The sequence below is a fragment of the Phycodurus eques genome, chromosome 4 (assembly GCF_024500275.1).
Source record: "Phycodurus eques isolate BA_2022a chromosome 4, UOR_Pequ_1.1, whole genome shotgun sequence".
In the NCBI taxonomy this organism is placed as follows: domain Eukaryota; kingdom Metazoa; phylum Chordata; class Actinopteri; order Syngnathiformes; family Syngnathidae; genus Phycodurus; species Phycodurus eques.
Window position 1 is genome coordinate 31,869,399 of NC_084528.1, and position 17,516 is coordinate 31,886,914.

Genomic DNA, 17,516 nt, shown 5'->3' on the forward strand with positions numbered 1-17,516 from the left:
AACCCGGTATGTCTCCACATGACGGGTTGTGACCGGAAAGAATACTTTTGTTTTGCACTTTTTGAACATGACGCCTGCCTTTCTGTGCCATAGATAGAAAAGCCGCCACCACGTGATTACAGGGCAGCCAGGGTGTTTCCACGCTCCCGAAAATAGCCCTTTCCTCCATTTCGGAAATATGAGCAATGCAAATTCAACCTTTTTAAATTTAAATCCAGCACAGCCGCTGCAATGGTTTCATTAATCACATAGAAGAAAGGGGGGAAAAAATATATATATTTTTTTTTTGTTTATTCTGAGAATTCCATTGGAATAACATCTACCGTGAAACACACGGTAATGAAATACGCTAAATAGATGCATTTAAGACAATGTTTGGTAAATATGAGGAAAATGTTCAGATGATAAACTGCTTCAGTAATGTCTTGTGCAACACACGTTTGGTCATAGTGGTTAACAACAGCACATAAATTCATAAAATACGGAATAATGCGAAAAAGGCGTAGCAGTTCACGATAAGCAATTATATAACAATATAATTTCATTTTTGTGCTAGCTACATGCTACTGACAGCAGAACAGGGCAAAATGAGATTTGGCAAGTCATCAAACTTCTCTGCCAGGCTTAAGCTTCACGCAAGACCAAAAACTAAAAATTTCAGAATTGCGCATCGCCCATCTGTCTCGTGCACGTACTGTACGTCCAACTTGAGAGCAATTAGACACAATTCCCAGCATGAGAAAGTCTCTGAAGTCAGAAAGACAAACAAGGCGAAACAAGCCTAAAATGCCTGCTTCATACCAAAATGGCTGACTTCCTGTGCGTTATTTGCCATGGCTCCTTGAGACTTTTTTGTGGGTCTACTCATGACAGACGTTCCTACCAAATTCCATGTTGCTGACTTAAACTGGGTTTGGGGGCTGAATTTTCAATAAGTTGTTCTTATCAGAGTTAGATGCTAAAATGGCCTAAATCCTAAAAAAAAAAACTAAACTCTTGGATACATTCGAAATTGGAAGGAAATGGACAAATTGAGCCTACAAAAGTCCGCTTCTAAACCAAAGGACTGACTTCCTGTGCGTTTTCAGGCATGGCACGATTTTTTTTCTGGTTGTACTCATGATAGACGTCCCTACCAATTTTCCCGTTGCCAAGTGAAACTGCCTTCGGGGGCCCAATCGAGACGCGAGCGCTGTGTTAAGGCGCAAAAGGTGAGGAGCGTCGCTGGCAGCGTGAAGGCGTTGCGTCTCGATGCGACCGAGCCGTTACGCCGAGTGAAGGCACACGTACAAGTTCTTGTGCTCCTCCCAGTAGTGAAGCCCGCCGGCGAAGCTCCAGGCGCAGGCCAGGTCCTTGCTGGTCTTCACGGCGTGGATGGCGCATTCGCCGGGCATCTTCTCGAACAGCATCTCGGCCACGGCCACCGCGCCCGGTTTCTTGTGGCTCTGGATCAGCTGGCGCACGCGGGCGCCGTCCACTGGCTCGGGCGAGGCGCTGTAGGACACCATCACGTTGAGTTTGTCATCCGACGCGGACACCTGGAAGCGGCTCCTCCCCGTGGAGCAGTGGTAGTTCTTGGGGGCGAAGAGGCCCGTGGGCGATTTGAAGATGCGCACCGACCAGCCCACCCAGTCGTACTTCTTCTTCAGCTTGGCGACGAGGGCGTCGGCCATCTGCTGGTTGGTCCAGCCCGGGTTGTCCCTCGCCAGCCGCCTGGCGTCCAGCTCGGCCTGCTTGGGGAAGCTGACCACGCAGTCCCGGATCACGGCGTTCATCTTGTCCTGCACCACCGTCATCTTCTCACCCCACTCCTTCAGGAGAGCGTCCTCCTCGTCGTAGCCTTTCAGGGCGGCGTGGCCCAGCAGGGCGATGAGTCCCAAGCAGAAGAGCTTCTTCAGCCGGGCACAGAAATCCTCCATGGGCCGGCGGCTTTTTTCCTCGTAGTTGAGGATGATCTCTAGCACCGACTCGCCCGAGAAGTTGTCGCCGGTTACGGCATTGTAGAGCACCTGCAGGTTCTTGTCGCCGCCAGTCTTGTCGAAATGCTCCAGGAAGAGCTTCTTCTTGACTTCCCGGAACTTGGCCTTGGCGTTGAGGATGTCCATGTACTTCCGGAACTGGTTGGTAATGTTCTCCTCCACTGAGAAGTAGGTGGCGTCCATGCCGCTCTTCTTGATCTCATCGTGGATGCGCCGCATCTGGTCGGAGACTGCCTCCAGGCGGTCGCGCACCTTCTGGAACTGCTCCTTCATGAAGGCCGCCTCCTTGCTCTCCACATTGTCCAGCGCCAGCTTGACGATGGGCGCGGCAATGGAGAAGACCGGGAAGATGTCGCCCACGATGCTGGCTACCACCTCGGCGCCCTGCTCGAAGGCCTCCATCACCGTCTCCACCATATCCTTCTTCTCCGCCACGAGCCTCTGCAGCTGGTCGGCCATCTCCGGTGTCGCTGTGCTTCTGTCCAAGATGAAAATATCAAAACATGTCATTTCTCAAGTTGAAGGTCTGCTGGCCACAGTTTTCAATCAAGAGCAACACTAGTGTAGCTCTGCAATCTTTCTTTCGGCCAGCTTTTAAAAACAATAGTCATCCTCATAAATCGTAATGAAGGCACAACAATATTAAAGATAAAATTCACAATTGTTTTAGACTTAATGTTAATTCAACATGCTACACTGCCCCCCCCCCACAAAAGGGGGTTGGCTACCTGTAATTAAGCAAACCAACTAGGGCTGCAGCTAACTATTATTTTAACTCTTTCTCTGCCATTGACGGCTGTTGAATTCAAATATCCATGTTCACATGGAGGACTGGCAGTGAATCAATTAATTGATCAATTATTCTTTGATCAATTGATGAATCTAATTTAAAAATGATGTCCATCCCTTTATTCAAAAACAGAACATTTCAAATTGACAACGCAGAAATGGTTTTTTTCTTTTCAAAGATGTTTGCAAATGTCTTATTTGGGGAAAGATAATCAGTCTGCTTTCATGGATGACAACAGAAATCGGAGAATATTTACTGTTGAGAGGCTGAAGTTGGACAATTCTAAGTTAACCAATGTCTCGAAACGATTAACCAATGATCAAAATAGTCGTGGATTAATTTGATAGTGAAGCAGTTGTCGATTAATCGATTTGTTGCACCTCTAGGGCCAACTGTCCACTTGTTTCCAGTCCTCATGCTAAGCTAACATGCTACATTGCTGTACAGTCACTGTCCAATGAAAAACAATTTGGTTTCCAGTAGCGACACGAAAAATCCGTCCAATTGTTTCCAGTCTCAATGCTTAACTAAAATGCGACAATCCATCAGGATTTTGTGGATAAGCAGTTTAGAGAATGGATGGATGAAAAATCCTAATTTTAATATCATGTAAAAACCGAGACCAACTTTCAATGGCCTTAAATTTGGCAATTGGCACTGTATACTGTACATGTGTATGTCGCATTAAGTAACCTGCATCCTCAGTCCCAACAAAATGTCACAGCTTTCCTGAGGTCAAACCCGCTGGACCGAAAGGTGCAGGTTGCCATGGCAACTAGGCAATGGAAAATAACCTGTCTGGCCACATTGCTCGAGGAGATTTAGTGACGGACAACAACACCCAGGTCTTTTTTTCCCCAGTCTGCAGTGTGTGGCTACCATTCGATCCTGCGGTTATTGCAGTGTTAACTCTCATCATGAACACGGAGCGTATTATGATCCAGACGTCAAGTCTCCACTGAAATATGATACGATTGAAATATGACAAGACAGGAGATTTTAGGTGCAGGATTTATTATTTTTTTTAACATTGCAAGATGACAAATTTAACAGGACATTTGCCTCACATGATATATGGGGGGGCTAGTAATTTTCCCAATTTGAGAAATGTTTTTTATAACATTTTAATAATGAAACTTAGATAATTGATACTGATAAAACATTTCAAACCCAAAAATGTATTGCACTCCAAAGGATTTATTTACCATCCTTTCATTTACCAGTATAGTTTTTTTTTGTTTTTGTTTTTTTAAACACTTGATGGGCAATATTTCATTAAGGGTTTACCAGTATAATAGGGAAAACTACTCAATAAATACTTCAAACAAATATATTATGCGCCCCAAAATTCAAAGAAATATTCCAGTCATAAATTTTAAGAGTGACTTACAAGTACACGTTTTTACATGCATTGTAAAAATAAATAAATAAAAAGATTAAAAGATATACGTTTTAAATAAATAGTTAATTTTCAAGCGTGACTAACAAGTATAATACACTGAAATAAATCCATTTTAAAAAAATTAAACCCCGGAAATTATATATTTTCCCAATTTAAGTAGTGGTGGGCAACACATTTCTACTGCATTATATAGTGAGGAGGGTGGAAAGACAATCTCTAATGACACTTAAGGGAGAGCTGAGCAAACAGCCTGTTAATGAGCTCTCAGAATGGCCGACGTATCGATCGACGAGCTGAGAGGCAAACAAAAGACGTTAACAAGCTTCAAACCGCACACGAGCAAAACGTTTGCAAATCTTTTGGCAAACAAAACACCGGCAGGCACCGAACCCGGAAGCTGACGTCATCGCCAAGCGCTGAAGCGACCAACGCCCAGAAAAGTTGGACGAAACACTTTTTTTTAATGTCGGCTTACTGCCAATATGCTGACTTTTACCACTTAACACTAGCAAAAGAAGGAGCCACGCTAACAAATTCAAATCTATTTTTTTTTTAATTCGCTTTACAGGCCAGGGAAGCACAAGCCGCGTTTGAGAGCACAACACGAGTCGTCGAGCTCGAAAGTGAGCATAAGCGTGGAAATATTGCCCCAATTCGGGATTTAGTAGCACTCACCTCCTCTAAAAGAAACACACAAAAAAAGTTTAGTTGAAAAGAAAAGACGTCAAAAACTTCAACCACCGTGAGCTTCCGTCTTTCCGTCACGTGATAGAGGCACACCCATTGGGGCGGTGACAGTAAGTGACGTCATTCACACTCGGCCCTCCCGCACCCACTTGGCAAACTAAAAACTGTTGGATTATATATTATAAACTCACGTTGAATAAATATAGCAAGCGGATTGAACATTTGAAAGCCAAATTGGAAAATCCGGAATTAGCATTTTAAAATGGTATAATGCCTAAACTCCGAGTGTGGGCCGATACAAGTATTTACATCACTTTAATATTTAATTCGTTTTACCGGCCAGGGAAGCACAAGCCGGGTTTGAGAGCACAACACGAGTCGTCGAGCTCGAAAGTGAGCATAAGCGTGGAAATATTGCCCCAATTCGGGATTTAGTAGCACTCACCTCCTCTAAAAGAAACACAAAAAAAAAGTTTAGTTGAAAAGAAAAGACGTCAAAAACTTCAACCACCGTGAGCTTCCGTCTTTCCGTCACGTGATAGAGGCACACCCATTGGGGCGGTGACAGTAAGTGACGTCATTCACACTCGGCCCTCCCGCACCCACTTGGCAAACTAAAAACTGTTGGATTATATATTATAAACTCACGTTGAATAAATATAGCAAGCGGATTGAACATTTGAAAGCCAAATTGGAAAATCCGGAATTAGCATTTTAAAATGGTATAATGCCTGAACTCCGAGCGTGGGCCGATACAAGTATTTACATCACTTTCATTTGGGAAGGTCTTTTATACACACGTGTAAAACAATAAAAACACATTTTAACACATAATATATTGCGAGAGACAGTAAGAGCAATGGATGGCACAAAACCTTTGCACAATTTACAAAAAAAGAAACTAGATGAACAACTGTATTCACAAATCTGTGACATAGCGAAACGTGAACCGCGATATAGCGCGGGATTACTGTCGCGGAAATGACATTTTGGATAGTTCGAAATTTCATTCACGATGTCTGCAGCTGTGACTCGTCGAAACGACAGCAAGCGATAGCTGTACTTCTGTTTGACCCGTTCAAAGCGGAATTGGAGCGAGAGTCATATCGCCGCCGACAAATGACGTCACCTACTTTTGCCGTTCACGTGTACGGGGTTTCTCGCTACATTTATTCACAATTCACTTGCAGATATCTGCGAGCGAATGAGGGATATCTGCAACCGAGATATCATATAACTGAGTTAAATCCAGTTTGAGATATCGACAACGTCATTTCGCTTAGTCAGAAATGAATTGAAGATATCTGAAAATGGACGTGTCGATATCTTAAATTAGAAACATCCGCAACACAATTTTAGTCCAGCTGTCAAATATTCAATGGAATATGTTTTTATTTAGATTTTTTTTCTACACAGGTAGTGGTTTTGTACATTACATTCCTGGGGGGGGGGGGGGACAAAAAAATCATTAGCAAAAAAAAAAAATACAAAAATGGCAAAGTTGAAAGACTGACAAGAAAAGGAACATCACAGTGATTCAAGCACGTCAGATTGATGTTCCAAATCGATCGGGGTCCTGCTCTATGACGCAACAAAGTCAGCGGGGCGTTCTCTTTGGGGTCTCGGCTGCGATGTGACTTTTGTTTCTATAAACAGGAAGCCTCGCTCGCTGCCTCTTGGCTATTTCTCGCAAAGCTAAAACATGCTGGTCTTTTGCAACACGGATTTTTGTCACTTCACGAAACAACAGACTTTGGCTGACGTACGCTTTACTTGGAAATATCGGTCCACGAAAGGAAACCTCTTATGTTGAATGCCGTTGAGCGTTCACGCAATTAGAGTGGCCTTGAGTTGGACGCCTGCGACTTAGCTGACTTCAAACAATTTGAATACGAGCAAATAAAAAGTGCATTTCCCATAATATGTCCCCCTTTGATTCAGATTCATTGCGCTAAGTAGTCTGAGATGAAATAAGGACCTTAGAAAGACATGAAAAGTGGATTGACTTCGTGCTTCAGAGTCCATTGCGGCGAACATTGATGGAGGACACGGCGCGTGCAGCGGCGGGCGCCGCTTCTACTGCGGGTGAATGCACAGGAAGGCCCGCTTGTGCTTGCCGTAGTAGTAGGACTCCACGCCGAAGTTGTTGGACTCCACCACCTCCTTGTAGTGGCTGACGGCGTGCACCAGGCAGTCGGGGAAGCAGCGGTTGAGCGTGAGGGCCACCGCCATCATGTTGCCCTTCAGCCTCTGCTGCTCGATCTGCTCGTAGATGCGGGTCTTGTCGATGGGCTGCGGGTCCACGCAGAACGACACCACCACCTTGATCTTGTTGCCGGTCACGAGCTCGAACCAGTTGGCCCCGCCGCTGCCGTGGAACTTGCGTCCCGCCAGCCAGTTGTAGAAGAAGATGCGCTCGCGGCTGTTGAAGGCGCGCACCGACCACTTGACCCAGTCGTACTTCTTGACCAGCGTGGCCAGGAGCGAACGCGTGAAGTCCTCGCCCACCGTGCACGTGTCCTCCTTGAGCGCGTCCTCCAGGTCCAGCTTGGCCTGGTCCACGAAGGTCTCCGTGCAGTGGTCCACGGCGGCTTTCATGCGCTTCTCCACCGCCTCCATCCTGTCCTGCCACTTGGTCATCATGCCCGTTTCCACCACGCCTTCCTTGAGGGCGGCGTAGCCCATGACGGCGATGAGGCCGACCACGAAGAGCTTCTTGAGCCGAGCGCAGAACTCCTCCACCGCCCTCCGGCTCCTCTGCTCCGTGGTCACCACGGTGTCCAGCGTGGGGTCCCCCGCCGTGTTCTCCCCCACGACGGCGTTGTAGAGGGCGTCCAAGTTCAAGTCGGCCTCGGTGTTCTCGTAATACTTGATGAACTTCTCCCTCTTCTTCTCCTTCATGCTCGGCTTAGCGTTGATGAACTCCTGGAACTTCTCGTACTGGCCCAGCATGTGGGCCTCGCGGTCGAAGCTCTGCTTGTTCATCGACGTCCTCTGCAGCTCCAGGGCGATCTGGTCGATCTCGCTCTGGATCCCCACCAGCTTCTGGTTGACCTGCTCGATCTTCTGGCTCAGGTAGACGGCCTCCTTGCTCTCCGGGTTGCTGAGGATCTCGGCCGAGGCCATGAAGACCGCCTCCAGGATGGGGTGCAGCTGGCCCACGGTGGCGGCCAGAACCTCGGACGCCTGCCCCATGATGTCCACCCCTTTCTCGATCTTGTCCTTGTTGTCCACCAGCCAGTTCGCTACGCTGTTCATGGTCGCGCGGTTTAACGGCCGCTAGCTAACGCCGACAATATGATTCCGCCACAGCCGGAGACGTTCCTGAAAGGAGACCAAGGGGGAAACCCTTAAAGGAGACATTTTATGCCGTTTCCCCACCAATCAAAACAGTTCCCAAGTGACTTCATAAAGTGTCACTCGGCCAGACTCTCTGAACAGCCCTGTTGAAATCACACTGTTTTGAGGGGGCGGTCCTGTCTCACGCAAACGAGCCCCTTTCAACTCCGCCCCTCTCACGCGAGGTGTGACAAGGTGAGTCATAGAACAAGATAGGAGACTTCCGAAACAGTTCCCAGGTGTTCACGTTAGGCTGCTTGACGACTCTAAATTGTCCTCGGGTGCGAACGCGAGTGCGAACTATTTGACGATCCGAAAGTCCATTTTCCGCATCCTCTCCTGAAAATTCCTTCCGATTGAGCAGATGACACTGCAGCCTCCTCAATGGTTACCTCGACGGGCAGACGTTTTAAAGCATTTGGACCGATCTTTTCGTGTTCTGTGACAATTTGAGAAACGCACGTACCGAAAGACATCATATACTCTCTTCTTTATTTAGAAAAAACAAACAAAAACAAAAACAAAAAAAGTGAATGTTTTTTTCCATTATTTTTTTTTTACGTTCTTTAGTCATCAGCAGCAGAACATGGGTCGGTTCCACTAACAGAACCGGTTTCTGACCTAAAAGCGAAGACGCCAGCCACAGCCAGACAAGCGTTTTGCGAAAAGAAACATGTCAACAGTGACTTTTATGTGCTTTTTTTGTCACACCTCAAACTCCGAAACAAGAAAAACAAGACTGAGAAAGGGCTTTTGATGGCAAAATCATCATTTATTTACAGATAAACAACTGAGAAACACGCCGTCAGCGATGCCGACTGAGCGCACGGCTCGAGTGGAGCGTCAGCTGCTTTTGTCCACGCCGTTCTCCATTCGCCCCGCGAACCGCGTCATCTTTTCTCGCCGCAGTTGCACACACTTTCTAATACCTAACCGCGACACATGCTCTGTTGATACCTCACGTATGCGTCGCCTGTCCGAGATTCGTTGGCTGAACTTGATCTTCTACTCAAAAGCTGCGCTGAGCTCAAAACCAAAGGGATGGCACTCGATTGGCGGACGGACACCAAAATATGTGCTCAAACGCGGCACTTTCCCCGTCACGTGTCGCTTGGAAGAAGCTCACTAACGTCACTGGCAGGCACGAGCGCCAAGAACCGGACCTTGTCCCGACACGCAAAACCTCCTCCGGGGTCGTGTCTGCACACGTCGGCGTCGAGCCGCACCCTCGCGGCGCCGTGGACGCGCCGCAAAAGTGCACGCGCGCGCACGCGGACACGCACAAATGCCGCGGGCCTAATGTCGTCTTTAGGATTGCTCATTTCTAACCAAAGCTCGGCGCCAATGTCAACACAGATGTTCGCAGAGGAGGAAAGGAGGTGGGGGATTTTACTGCGCTAGCACGTCACTTATCGTGTGACACCGGGGAGATGATCTACGTTTCGCTTTTACTGCCTGGCGTGTCCGTGTTGTGTTGAGGGGGAAAAGGCACACCCGAGCGTGGCGCACTTGTGCAACCTCGTAATGACGCGCGCACAGCGTACATTGCCTTGTGTGTGACAAAAAGACAAATGAGGGTTTCTGTCGTGGTGCGGGTCGAACCCGTTTTCAAGTTGAAAGCGCTGCAAAACACAATTGTCACTTTCATTCGTTTTATGTTTTATACTTGCTCTTATATAGATAGATAGATTTTTTTCACACACTTTCTAATATATATATTCACAAAATAAGGAAGGCCTTATCATCTTTTGTTTGTCTTTTGGATAGGTTTTTATTTTTTTATTTATTAAAATGTTTTTTTTTTTTTTGTTTAAATGGGAGGCCCTCGTTTGTATATATATATATATATATATATATATATATATATATATATTTTTTTTTTTGTAATTAAAAATGTTTTCTTTTTTGGGAGGATGTACTAAAAATTGTTTCTTCAACAAAAATATATTTATTTAAAAATGAAGAGGCCGCCTTTCTTCCTTTTTGTAAATATTTTAAAATGATTTTATTCTGTCAAATAATTATGGATTAAATCAATAAGGAGGCACTTGTTTTTTTTGGTATATATTTTAAAATCCCAGTTATTCTTATTATTATATTTTTTTCATGTACAGAGTATATGAAATATTGACAGTCAGTGACAAGTGGGCAAAATGGGGCAAGAAATGTCCCATTTCTACAGACACGCACAGACTCATTCCCGTTATGTTTGTACGTGACATCATGTTTTATTTCATTTTTTTTCCCTTCTTTTTTTTTGCCGGTTAAACGTAGAGCGGCTGACATTTGACCCCTAAGCACTTTTTGCGGGTGTCATGGAGCCCAACATAGCGGGCGGGTCAACCGACGCCACCTTGATGCGCGCGCTTGACCGGCGTCTGCTGCTGCTGCAGCGATGAGGTCACCCGGGGTCAATTGTACCTCACGCCCACGATCACGTGTTCCACGTTCGCGACGGGAATCGAGCAACCGAAAACGGGGATGGTCGAATATTTCCGAGAAAAGTTTGCCGCGCAGACACAGCCACAAGTTTGGTCTTTTAAGGTGGAATGTTCTGAAAGGGCGAGGCCCTGGCGAGGGAGTCCGACCCCCTCCTGTTTTGCAGCTCGCGGGAGCTCACAAACACAGCCAATGGGGCCGCTCCACCGCCCGAGCCGTGCGCGGCCTTGACGACGACGCCCGAACGTTTCGTCTGATTTTTCCACTTTCTTTTGTGCTCAAATATGCAACAAAGCGCAAACTAAGAGCTCATTGAAGTCAAACACGCCTTCAAATCCTTAACTCGGAGGGTCTCCGGTGGACTGGCAGAGCGAGAGCCGGCTTTAATTCTTGCTATTGCACTTTTCCCCTCTTTTCTTTTTTTAAACCCAAGTTTGATTAAAAGTGTTAAGTAATGGAGGACTCAAGCTGAGCTGACCTTCAAATCCTCAGCTTGAATGGTCTAAAAGCATTGGCACAGCAAAAATAAGGCTTTCGTTCTTTCTATTTCACATTCCTTTTTTAAAAAAATGTGCTCAAAATGTGCATTTCCCCTTTCTTTTTTTGTCTTTTTTTGTTCCTTTCACCAAAATGTGCTCTAAAAGTGTTAACTGAGTGAGAATCAAAGTCAAACTCCCATTCAAATTCCCTACTTGAACGGTCGAAATTCATCTTCATCTTCAGCAAAACGGGCCTTTCATTCTTTGTGTTTCACTCTTTTTCTCCCCCCCCCCCCAAAAAAAACAATTGTGCTCGAAAGCAACAATTAAGGGAGGATTAAATCCAAGATCACCGTCATACCCTCAACTTGAACGAACATAATCCATTTTCAGAGCAACAAGCGGCTTTTAATTCTTCCCGTTTCGAGTTCCGTTTATTCGAAGGCCAAAAATGCGCTTTCAAGCTTTGATGAATAAGTTGGAGGATTCAAGCCGAGCTCACCTTCAGACTGCCTCCAACGTAGTCCACTAATCCAGTCGGGAGGGAAAGCCGGGAGGGACCAGCCTCCGCCGGATGTATTTGTGCTCGCTCTCTCTCCTTCCCTCCCTCCACCTCAGTCCGTCTCGTCACTCCCCCTCTGGAACTCCTCCATCGTTTCGCAGCATTCCAGAGGGTGAATGGAGAGAGAGAGAGAAAGAGAGAGAGAGAGAGAGAGAGAGACGGACGGACGGACGGACGGACGGATGGAGAGGCCCGCTGGGGAAGAAAGAGATAACATCCTGTCAACACTCCTCCCGTGCAGGGACATGCTGGGAGAAACACCCAGAGTGTGTTTGTGTGTTTGTGTGTGTGCGTGCGTGCGTGCGTGTGTGTGTAGTAGCCGTTCCGTCCTTGAGATACGAGTTTAATTTGTTCTCTGGCCGTGCTTGCATCCGAACAATCCTCTTCTCTGTCCTCTTCAAGCAAGCTACAAAAGCGTATAAGCGTGCAGGTTGCAATGTCCTATTTGAACACAATCCTGTGGAATGTCAAGAATGAAACCCTTTTTTTTTTGGGGGGGGGGTCACCCTCGTTCATCAATTCAATGGTGACACACACACGACCACCTGAGTGTTTTGTGGTACTTCTGCAGTACTTTTGCCGTTATTTTCTTCCACTATGTACATTTTTACTTTAAGAAAGGAGTTTAATAGGGGCTTGTACTTTTACCAGAACTGGCTTTTCTTTTCTTTTCTTTTCTTTTCTTTTCTTTCCTTTTTTTTTTTTTTTTTTGCAACACAAGCGTGCGAGTACGTTTTGGTGTCTGGGGGGAGTGAAAAGCGAGCCGCTGAAGCCGCTCGTCCCCGAGACAAAACCGGCCTTGTTGTGGCTGGGAGCCGGTCGCCACGGCAACCGCTCCCACTCCCGCCAACCTTGGCCCGCTAGCGCCTTAGCGACGACCGCGACGGCGGGCGATTGGTCGCCGGGCGAATCGGTCGGTCACGGCGCCGCGGCCGGATGAAGGGTCGCGTTTGTCTGCGCTAGCGAGCCGTGACAGGCGGCGCGGCTGCACGTCACGCGACATGACAAGTTTGTGCAAATTGCCTTCTGCTGTTTGAATAAACATAACAATTCTCGAGAGCTTATATTCTTTAACCTCTGTAAAGAATAAATCATATCACTGCGGCTCACTGCGAAGTTGTGACCGTCCCCTCCGTGTTCATGCATGTATATTCATACGCCCCTCTTACACTGCCCCCAGGTGTCCAAGGCGCGCGCACCAGAAGGAGCAGCACAATGTCCATGAAGTGCGGCACAAAGTCCGACAAAAAGTGTTCAATCATTTTTCATTATATTTAATAGTGTTGTTACTGTATGTTTTTTTTATAAAGTATATTCTATAGCTGAAAAGCGTTTACATTTTTTTTTTGGGGGGGGGGGGCTGGAACGCATGAATGGCCTTTCCATTCATTTTAATGGGGAAAGATCATTTGAGATGCGTGAAGTGTTTAAAGTTATGAGCTTGGTTATGGAACAAATTCAACTCGTATCTCAAGGCACGATTGTACTTTGCGTCTTTCGAATAAGTTGAAGTGTGCTGACCCCAGCCCCCCCCCCGCCCCCCACTCACAGCCTGGCTCAACGAGTGCCTGTTTAATGTCTTGATTTAAAAAAAATAAAAATTGAAAAATATTTAAAAAAAAATTTTTTTTTTAAACTTAGCCTTTATTAATTTAGCCTCCTCGTAAGATAAAACCATTTCAAAACTGTTCTTTTTTGGGGGGGGGGAATCATTAAAGCGACCTATAACATATGCAATTCAATTGAAAGTTCTTATTCATCTTTTTGAGAGGGGAAGTAGAAATAAACAAATGAGATGATATGATTGCACAAGTGCGCACACCCTCTTACAACGGGTGACGTGGCTGCGTTCTCAGTTAACCGATCGCATTCAAACTCGTCGAATGGGAGTCGACGCACACGAAAGTGCCTTCGATTAACCCCGAATAAAGTGCAGCTGTTCCAATAGGCTTCCCCTGACTTTTTCTTGTGCTTTCTCGCCGAAGCCTGAAGGTTCTGTGGGTGACATTGACTGTTATTGGGAACTTTTTTTTTGTTTTTTTCTTCTATTTCCAGTGGTTGTGTCGATTTCAAATGTGCAAGGTACCGATGTCAAAAGAGCTTTCGGATATCTCCTGCGGGGAAACATCGGTGCAAACAAACCACACCAGGTAAGTAGAAAGCTATCAAACACAAATATTATTGCGCTATTGTCAATACTGGACTGGACAAACCAGTTTGTGGCTGCCAGTGAAAAATAAAAACAAAGTTATTAAAAAGAAAAGTCTCCAACAGTTGTTTGTTTTCCTTCCCGTAAATGCAAGAATGTCTAGATTTACAATCATAGGAAAAAAACAAATTTGGGGGGTTTTGTATGCTTTTTCTTTTGTTATATCGAGGCACCGCTTTAGCACCAGGCGGAGAAGGTCCCCAACTAAACTCTCACCAAGTATTAAGTAGTAATGCCGGTGAGTATTACCGTTTGCTCTGTTTTGGATGTGTTGATGATACGCGTGTGTTCAAGTCGTAGTTGTTTGTTAGTTTACAATTACAACGACATCTATGCTCATTTCTGTTTGCCTATCAATGGCGTTTCGCATTATATGTTAGCGTTAACCTAGCGGACTTCACTTTTCGATGGACTATACCATTTTGAATTCTCTTCTTTTCCGCTTGATGTGTTTGCGTTTTACAGTAAACTTAGCGGCCAACTAACAGAAGCGTTTTCTCCGGTCTGCATCGCGGAGTTTCGCACGTTGCGGGTCTGGAAAGTATCGAATCGGCGATGAACGGGTTCACTGTACTCGCCGTAACTGCGCCGATATGAACATTTCAACAGAAACCTGTTACCCGTTTTACGGGAGGACGTCCCCGCAGGTGTTTCCGGGTCACGCGGGACAGGACGCGCGGCGACACGCTCGGCCCGCAGGGGTCAGCAGAGGACGAGAGGGAAGACGAGCAGGCTTCCTGCGCACCGTCCGGTCATCCGTCAGCCTCTCGGGTCAATACGGAGCGACGTGCCAGGAAATGGATAAAGAGGCCGGGAGGGACGCGGTATCGATTCCCCGCCGGTTTTGCCATCAAAACCGCCTTCCGGCTCCACGAGAGAACGCAATCCAATTACTCGCAATGGCGGACGCGCTAGTTAATTCCATTAAATGCTAGATTAGATGCGCTTATTTATGGTCCGCTCCCTTCTATTACTTAAAGGACATCCTGACATTTACGCATGTGTCAGCAAAATGTCCTTTACGTGCAAAAAGGCTCGTTTTTCCGCTTCGAATTACAGAGGAGCATTCAGGCCCGGCTGGAAAGAAATAACAACAACATTTTGCAGTTTCAAAAATGTTGAAATATTGAGCCAATAAAGTCGTTTTGGGTTTTTTTGGGTGAAAAATTTGCCTTTCCCCCCCCCCCCCCCTTTAATATAGGAACAACGTTGCGGTTACAAAAATAATAATAATAATCGCAATTTCAATGACAGTAAAAGTTTGACCAAAAAAATTGTCCTCATTTTTTTCATTTTTCTTCATTTTAGCTTTAAAAAAAAAAAAAGGAATATTTTGCTGAAAATGTTTGAACCTAAAACATTTATTACATGTTTTAAGTTCATTTTGCTGAAAATGTTTGAACTTAAAACATTTATTCAAAGAATAAAGTCGAAATATTACTGAAATAAAGCTGTTAAAGGGCGTAGAAAGACAACAAAATATTTGTCAGATGTGTCATTGATAAAGTGACACATCTTGTAATGTTACAATTTTCAACTTTACAACTTGACAAATGTATCATTGTTCGGTACAGTGGAAGTTTGATTTACCAGACTTTGGGTTTAATGTGTGTGTCTAAATCGCGCTTGGCAGCTTTTTGCGTTCGAAATCGTCAGTGAGTCCGTCGGATTGGCCGAGAGAAGCGAGATGATCCCAGCGGAGGTCTCGGCCTGCTTCTGCTCTCCTTCACTTCCTGTTTCTCACGCTTTGCTTTTTTTTGGGGGGGGGGGGGGTTCTTGCGTGCGTGACGACCGGCGGCGGTCGCGAGTTTGTGCTTTTGCAGCATTAAAGCCACGAAAGGGAAACGCGGATGCATTTCTACGTTTGCCTCGACGTGCCCTTGTGAAGCAGCATGTGGCTCGAGGTCGTTTTCGTGGTGGGCTTCAAAGTACACAACTGTGTGTGTGTGTGTGTCCCCAGCAGGTGGCATTGCAAAAATTGTACATTTGTCACCAGCAGGCGACTCCGTGTCCGGCTTGTCCTCGTCCTTCCAGAGGTGCAGCAGCATGCGGCTCCCGATCCAGGATTCCTTTTCAAGCACTTGTTCCAAGTAGCCGCACACAATTGTACATTTGTCACCAGCAGGGGGCTCCACGTCCACACGTCTCGTGGGCTCTTTATCCGATTGGATCAGGCAGGCCAAGAGCAGGACGGATGCCTAATCAGATCACCCTGAGCCGGGAGGAGCCCAGCATCGATTTCGCTTATGAAATATTGATATTGACTTGTATTCGATGCCGCAGATGGGGAGATTCTGTCACGTGGGTTGGGCTGACTTCCTGTCTGTTTGCGAGTGGGACATCTTCTTTTCGCGATGGAGGGCCGCCGCGTGACGCACGCGCTGTCTGTCCCGGCGCTAGTTGGATGGCGCCCCCTGTCGGCCAATGACCCGCGCTACGCTTTCGCCCGCAGGCGCTCGACAAACGCGTCAGCCCACTAAAAGTCTTCCTCTTTCCAGGCGGTTGTGGCCGGGGATCCCGTCAGGATGCGCAAAGTGTTCCTGGCGCCGATCGATGTTTGTGACCTTTGGCCAAAGGTCACAGCGCCGCCAATCGATCTGCTCGCGTGCGGCGCAGCGCGCAGACGAACAGAGCGGAATAAGAAAAGAGCAGGTCAATTTGACAAGGAAACGTCGGAGTCATCATGCAAAACGGAATCAAGTGGAGGAGAAATATGATACGGAAGATTTCCAACTAAATACAACACAAATATCAAATGAATTCGTTGAATAATAAAACAAACACAGTTGTTCATTATTGAGGTTGTATATTTTGGTGAGCGAAAGAAATATAGAACTCATAGAAACAGTGCATGAAGTGCATATTTTCTTGTCATTGCTGTTAAATCATGAGAAGTGTTTTCATATAAATGACTTCGAGCTCCCCCCCCCCCCCCCCACCCCACCCCCCGCCTCCAACCTCGGACCGAAACGCACAAATACTCTTTCATTCTCTTCTTTTAACACGATACAACATGGAAGGCAGCACGACGCCATAGTGGTTACCCCCTCAGTCCCCCTCCCCCCCAAAAAAATATTATATATATATATATATATATATATATATATATATATACAGAGGCTCAAAGAACCATTGGCAACATCGTTGGGAACGTGACCTCGGAAACGGAATGGCTTACAATTAGCCGCAGGTTAGCCTGTTGGAAATGTGACAGTAGTGCAACACATTCTCGGAACAATGTGACAAACTACATTTGATTACATTTGGATGACTTTTCGTGAACGGATGTCGAACGAACGTTTCCTCGGCAAAGAGGGGATTGGGAGCGGAGATCATTATTCCGGTGTTAGCCGCGTATTTGATCTTCACCCAAATAATAAACTCATAACAAAGCACGATAAATTGCAAATGCATTATAACAAATGCGTTGGTTGCATTTTGCAAAGCGCCCTACCGTACCATGCTGACCTAATGACAAATGCGGACCCTATATGAGACAATATGGCCTCATATGACGAACCAGATAAGTGAATGTCCCATTAAAAAAAAAAAAAAAGTCCAAAATGATGAAGACGAAACTGCTCAGAAATCAACGTTCCCTTTTATGCGTTCGAAAGTGGAACAAAGAGT

At 46.1% G+C, this 17,516-nt stretch overlaps 2 protein-coding genes across 3 annotated transcripts; both read right to left on the bottom strand.

Annotated features, from left to right (window-relative positions):
• Positions 1-215: 215 nt before the first annotated feature.
• Positions 216-6,243, bottom strand: rpz4 (rapunzel 4). 2 transcript variants are annotated; one of them, XM_061675296.1, is made up of 2 exons: positions 5,304-6,243; positions 216-2,457 (listed from the first exon to the last, which is right to left on the bottom strand). In XM_061675296.1, the coding sequence occupies exon 2, from the start codon at positions 2,436-2,438 to the stop codon at positions 1,266-1,268; it is 1,173 nt and encodes a 390-aa protein (XP_061531280.1). In that variant the 5' UTR covers positions 2,439-2,457; positions 5,304-6,243; the 3' UTR covers positions 216-1,265. The 2 variants fall into 2 exon arrangements, with proteins under 2 accessions (XP_061531280.1, XP_061531279.1); XM_061675295.1 differs by lacking the exon at positions 5,304-6,243 and adding an exon at positions 4,847-5,297 and having other exon boundaries at positions 217-2,457.
• Positions 6,244-6,345: 102 nt separating this feature from the next.
• On the bottom strand, positions 6,346-11,734 carry rpz5 (rapunzel 5). Its single transcript, XM_061675294.1, has 2 exons — positions 11,618-11,734; positions 6,346-8,182 (listed from the first exon to the last, which is right to left on the bottom strand). The coding sequence occupies exon 2, from the start codon at positions 8,114-8,116 to the stop codon at positions 6,935-6,937; it is 1,182 nt and encodes a 393-aa protein (XP_061531278.1). The 5' UTR covers positions 8,117-8,182; positions 11,618-11,734; the 3' UTR covers positions 6,346-6,934.
• Between the last annotated feature and the right edge of the window lie 5,782 nt (positions 11,735-17,516).

Excerpts from the sequence above, each read along its gene's own strand:
- rpz4 (XM_061675296.1), bottom strand. The coding sequence starts at position 2,438 with ATGGCCGACCAGCTGCAGAGGCTCGTGGCGGAGAAGAAGGATATGGTG.
- rpz5 (XM_061675294.1), bottom strand. The coding sequence starts at position 8,116 with ATGAACAGCGTAGCGAACTGGCTGGTGGACAACAAGGACAAGATCGAG.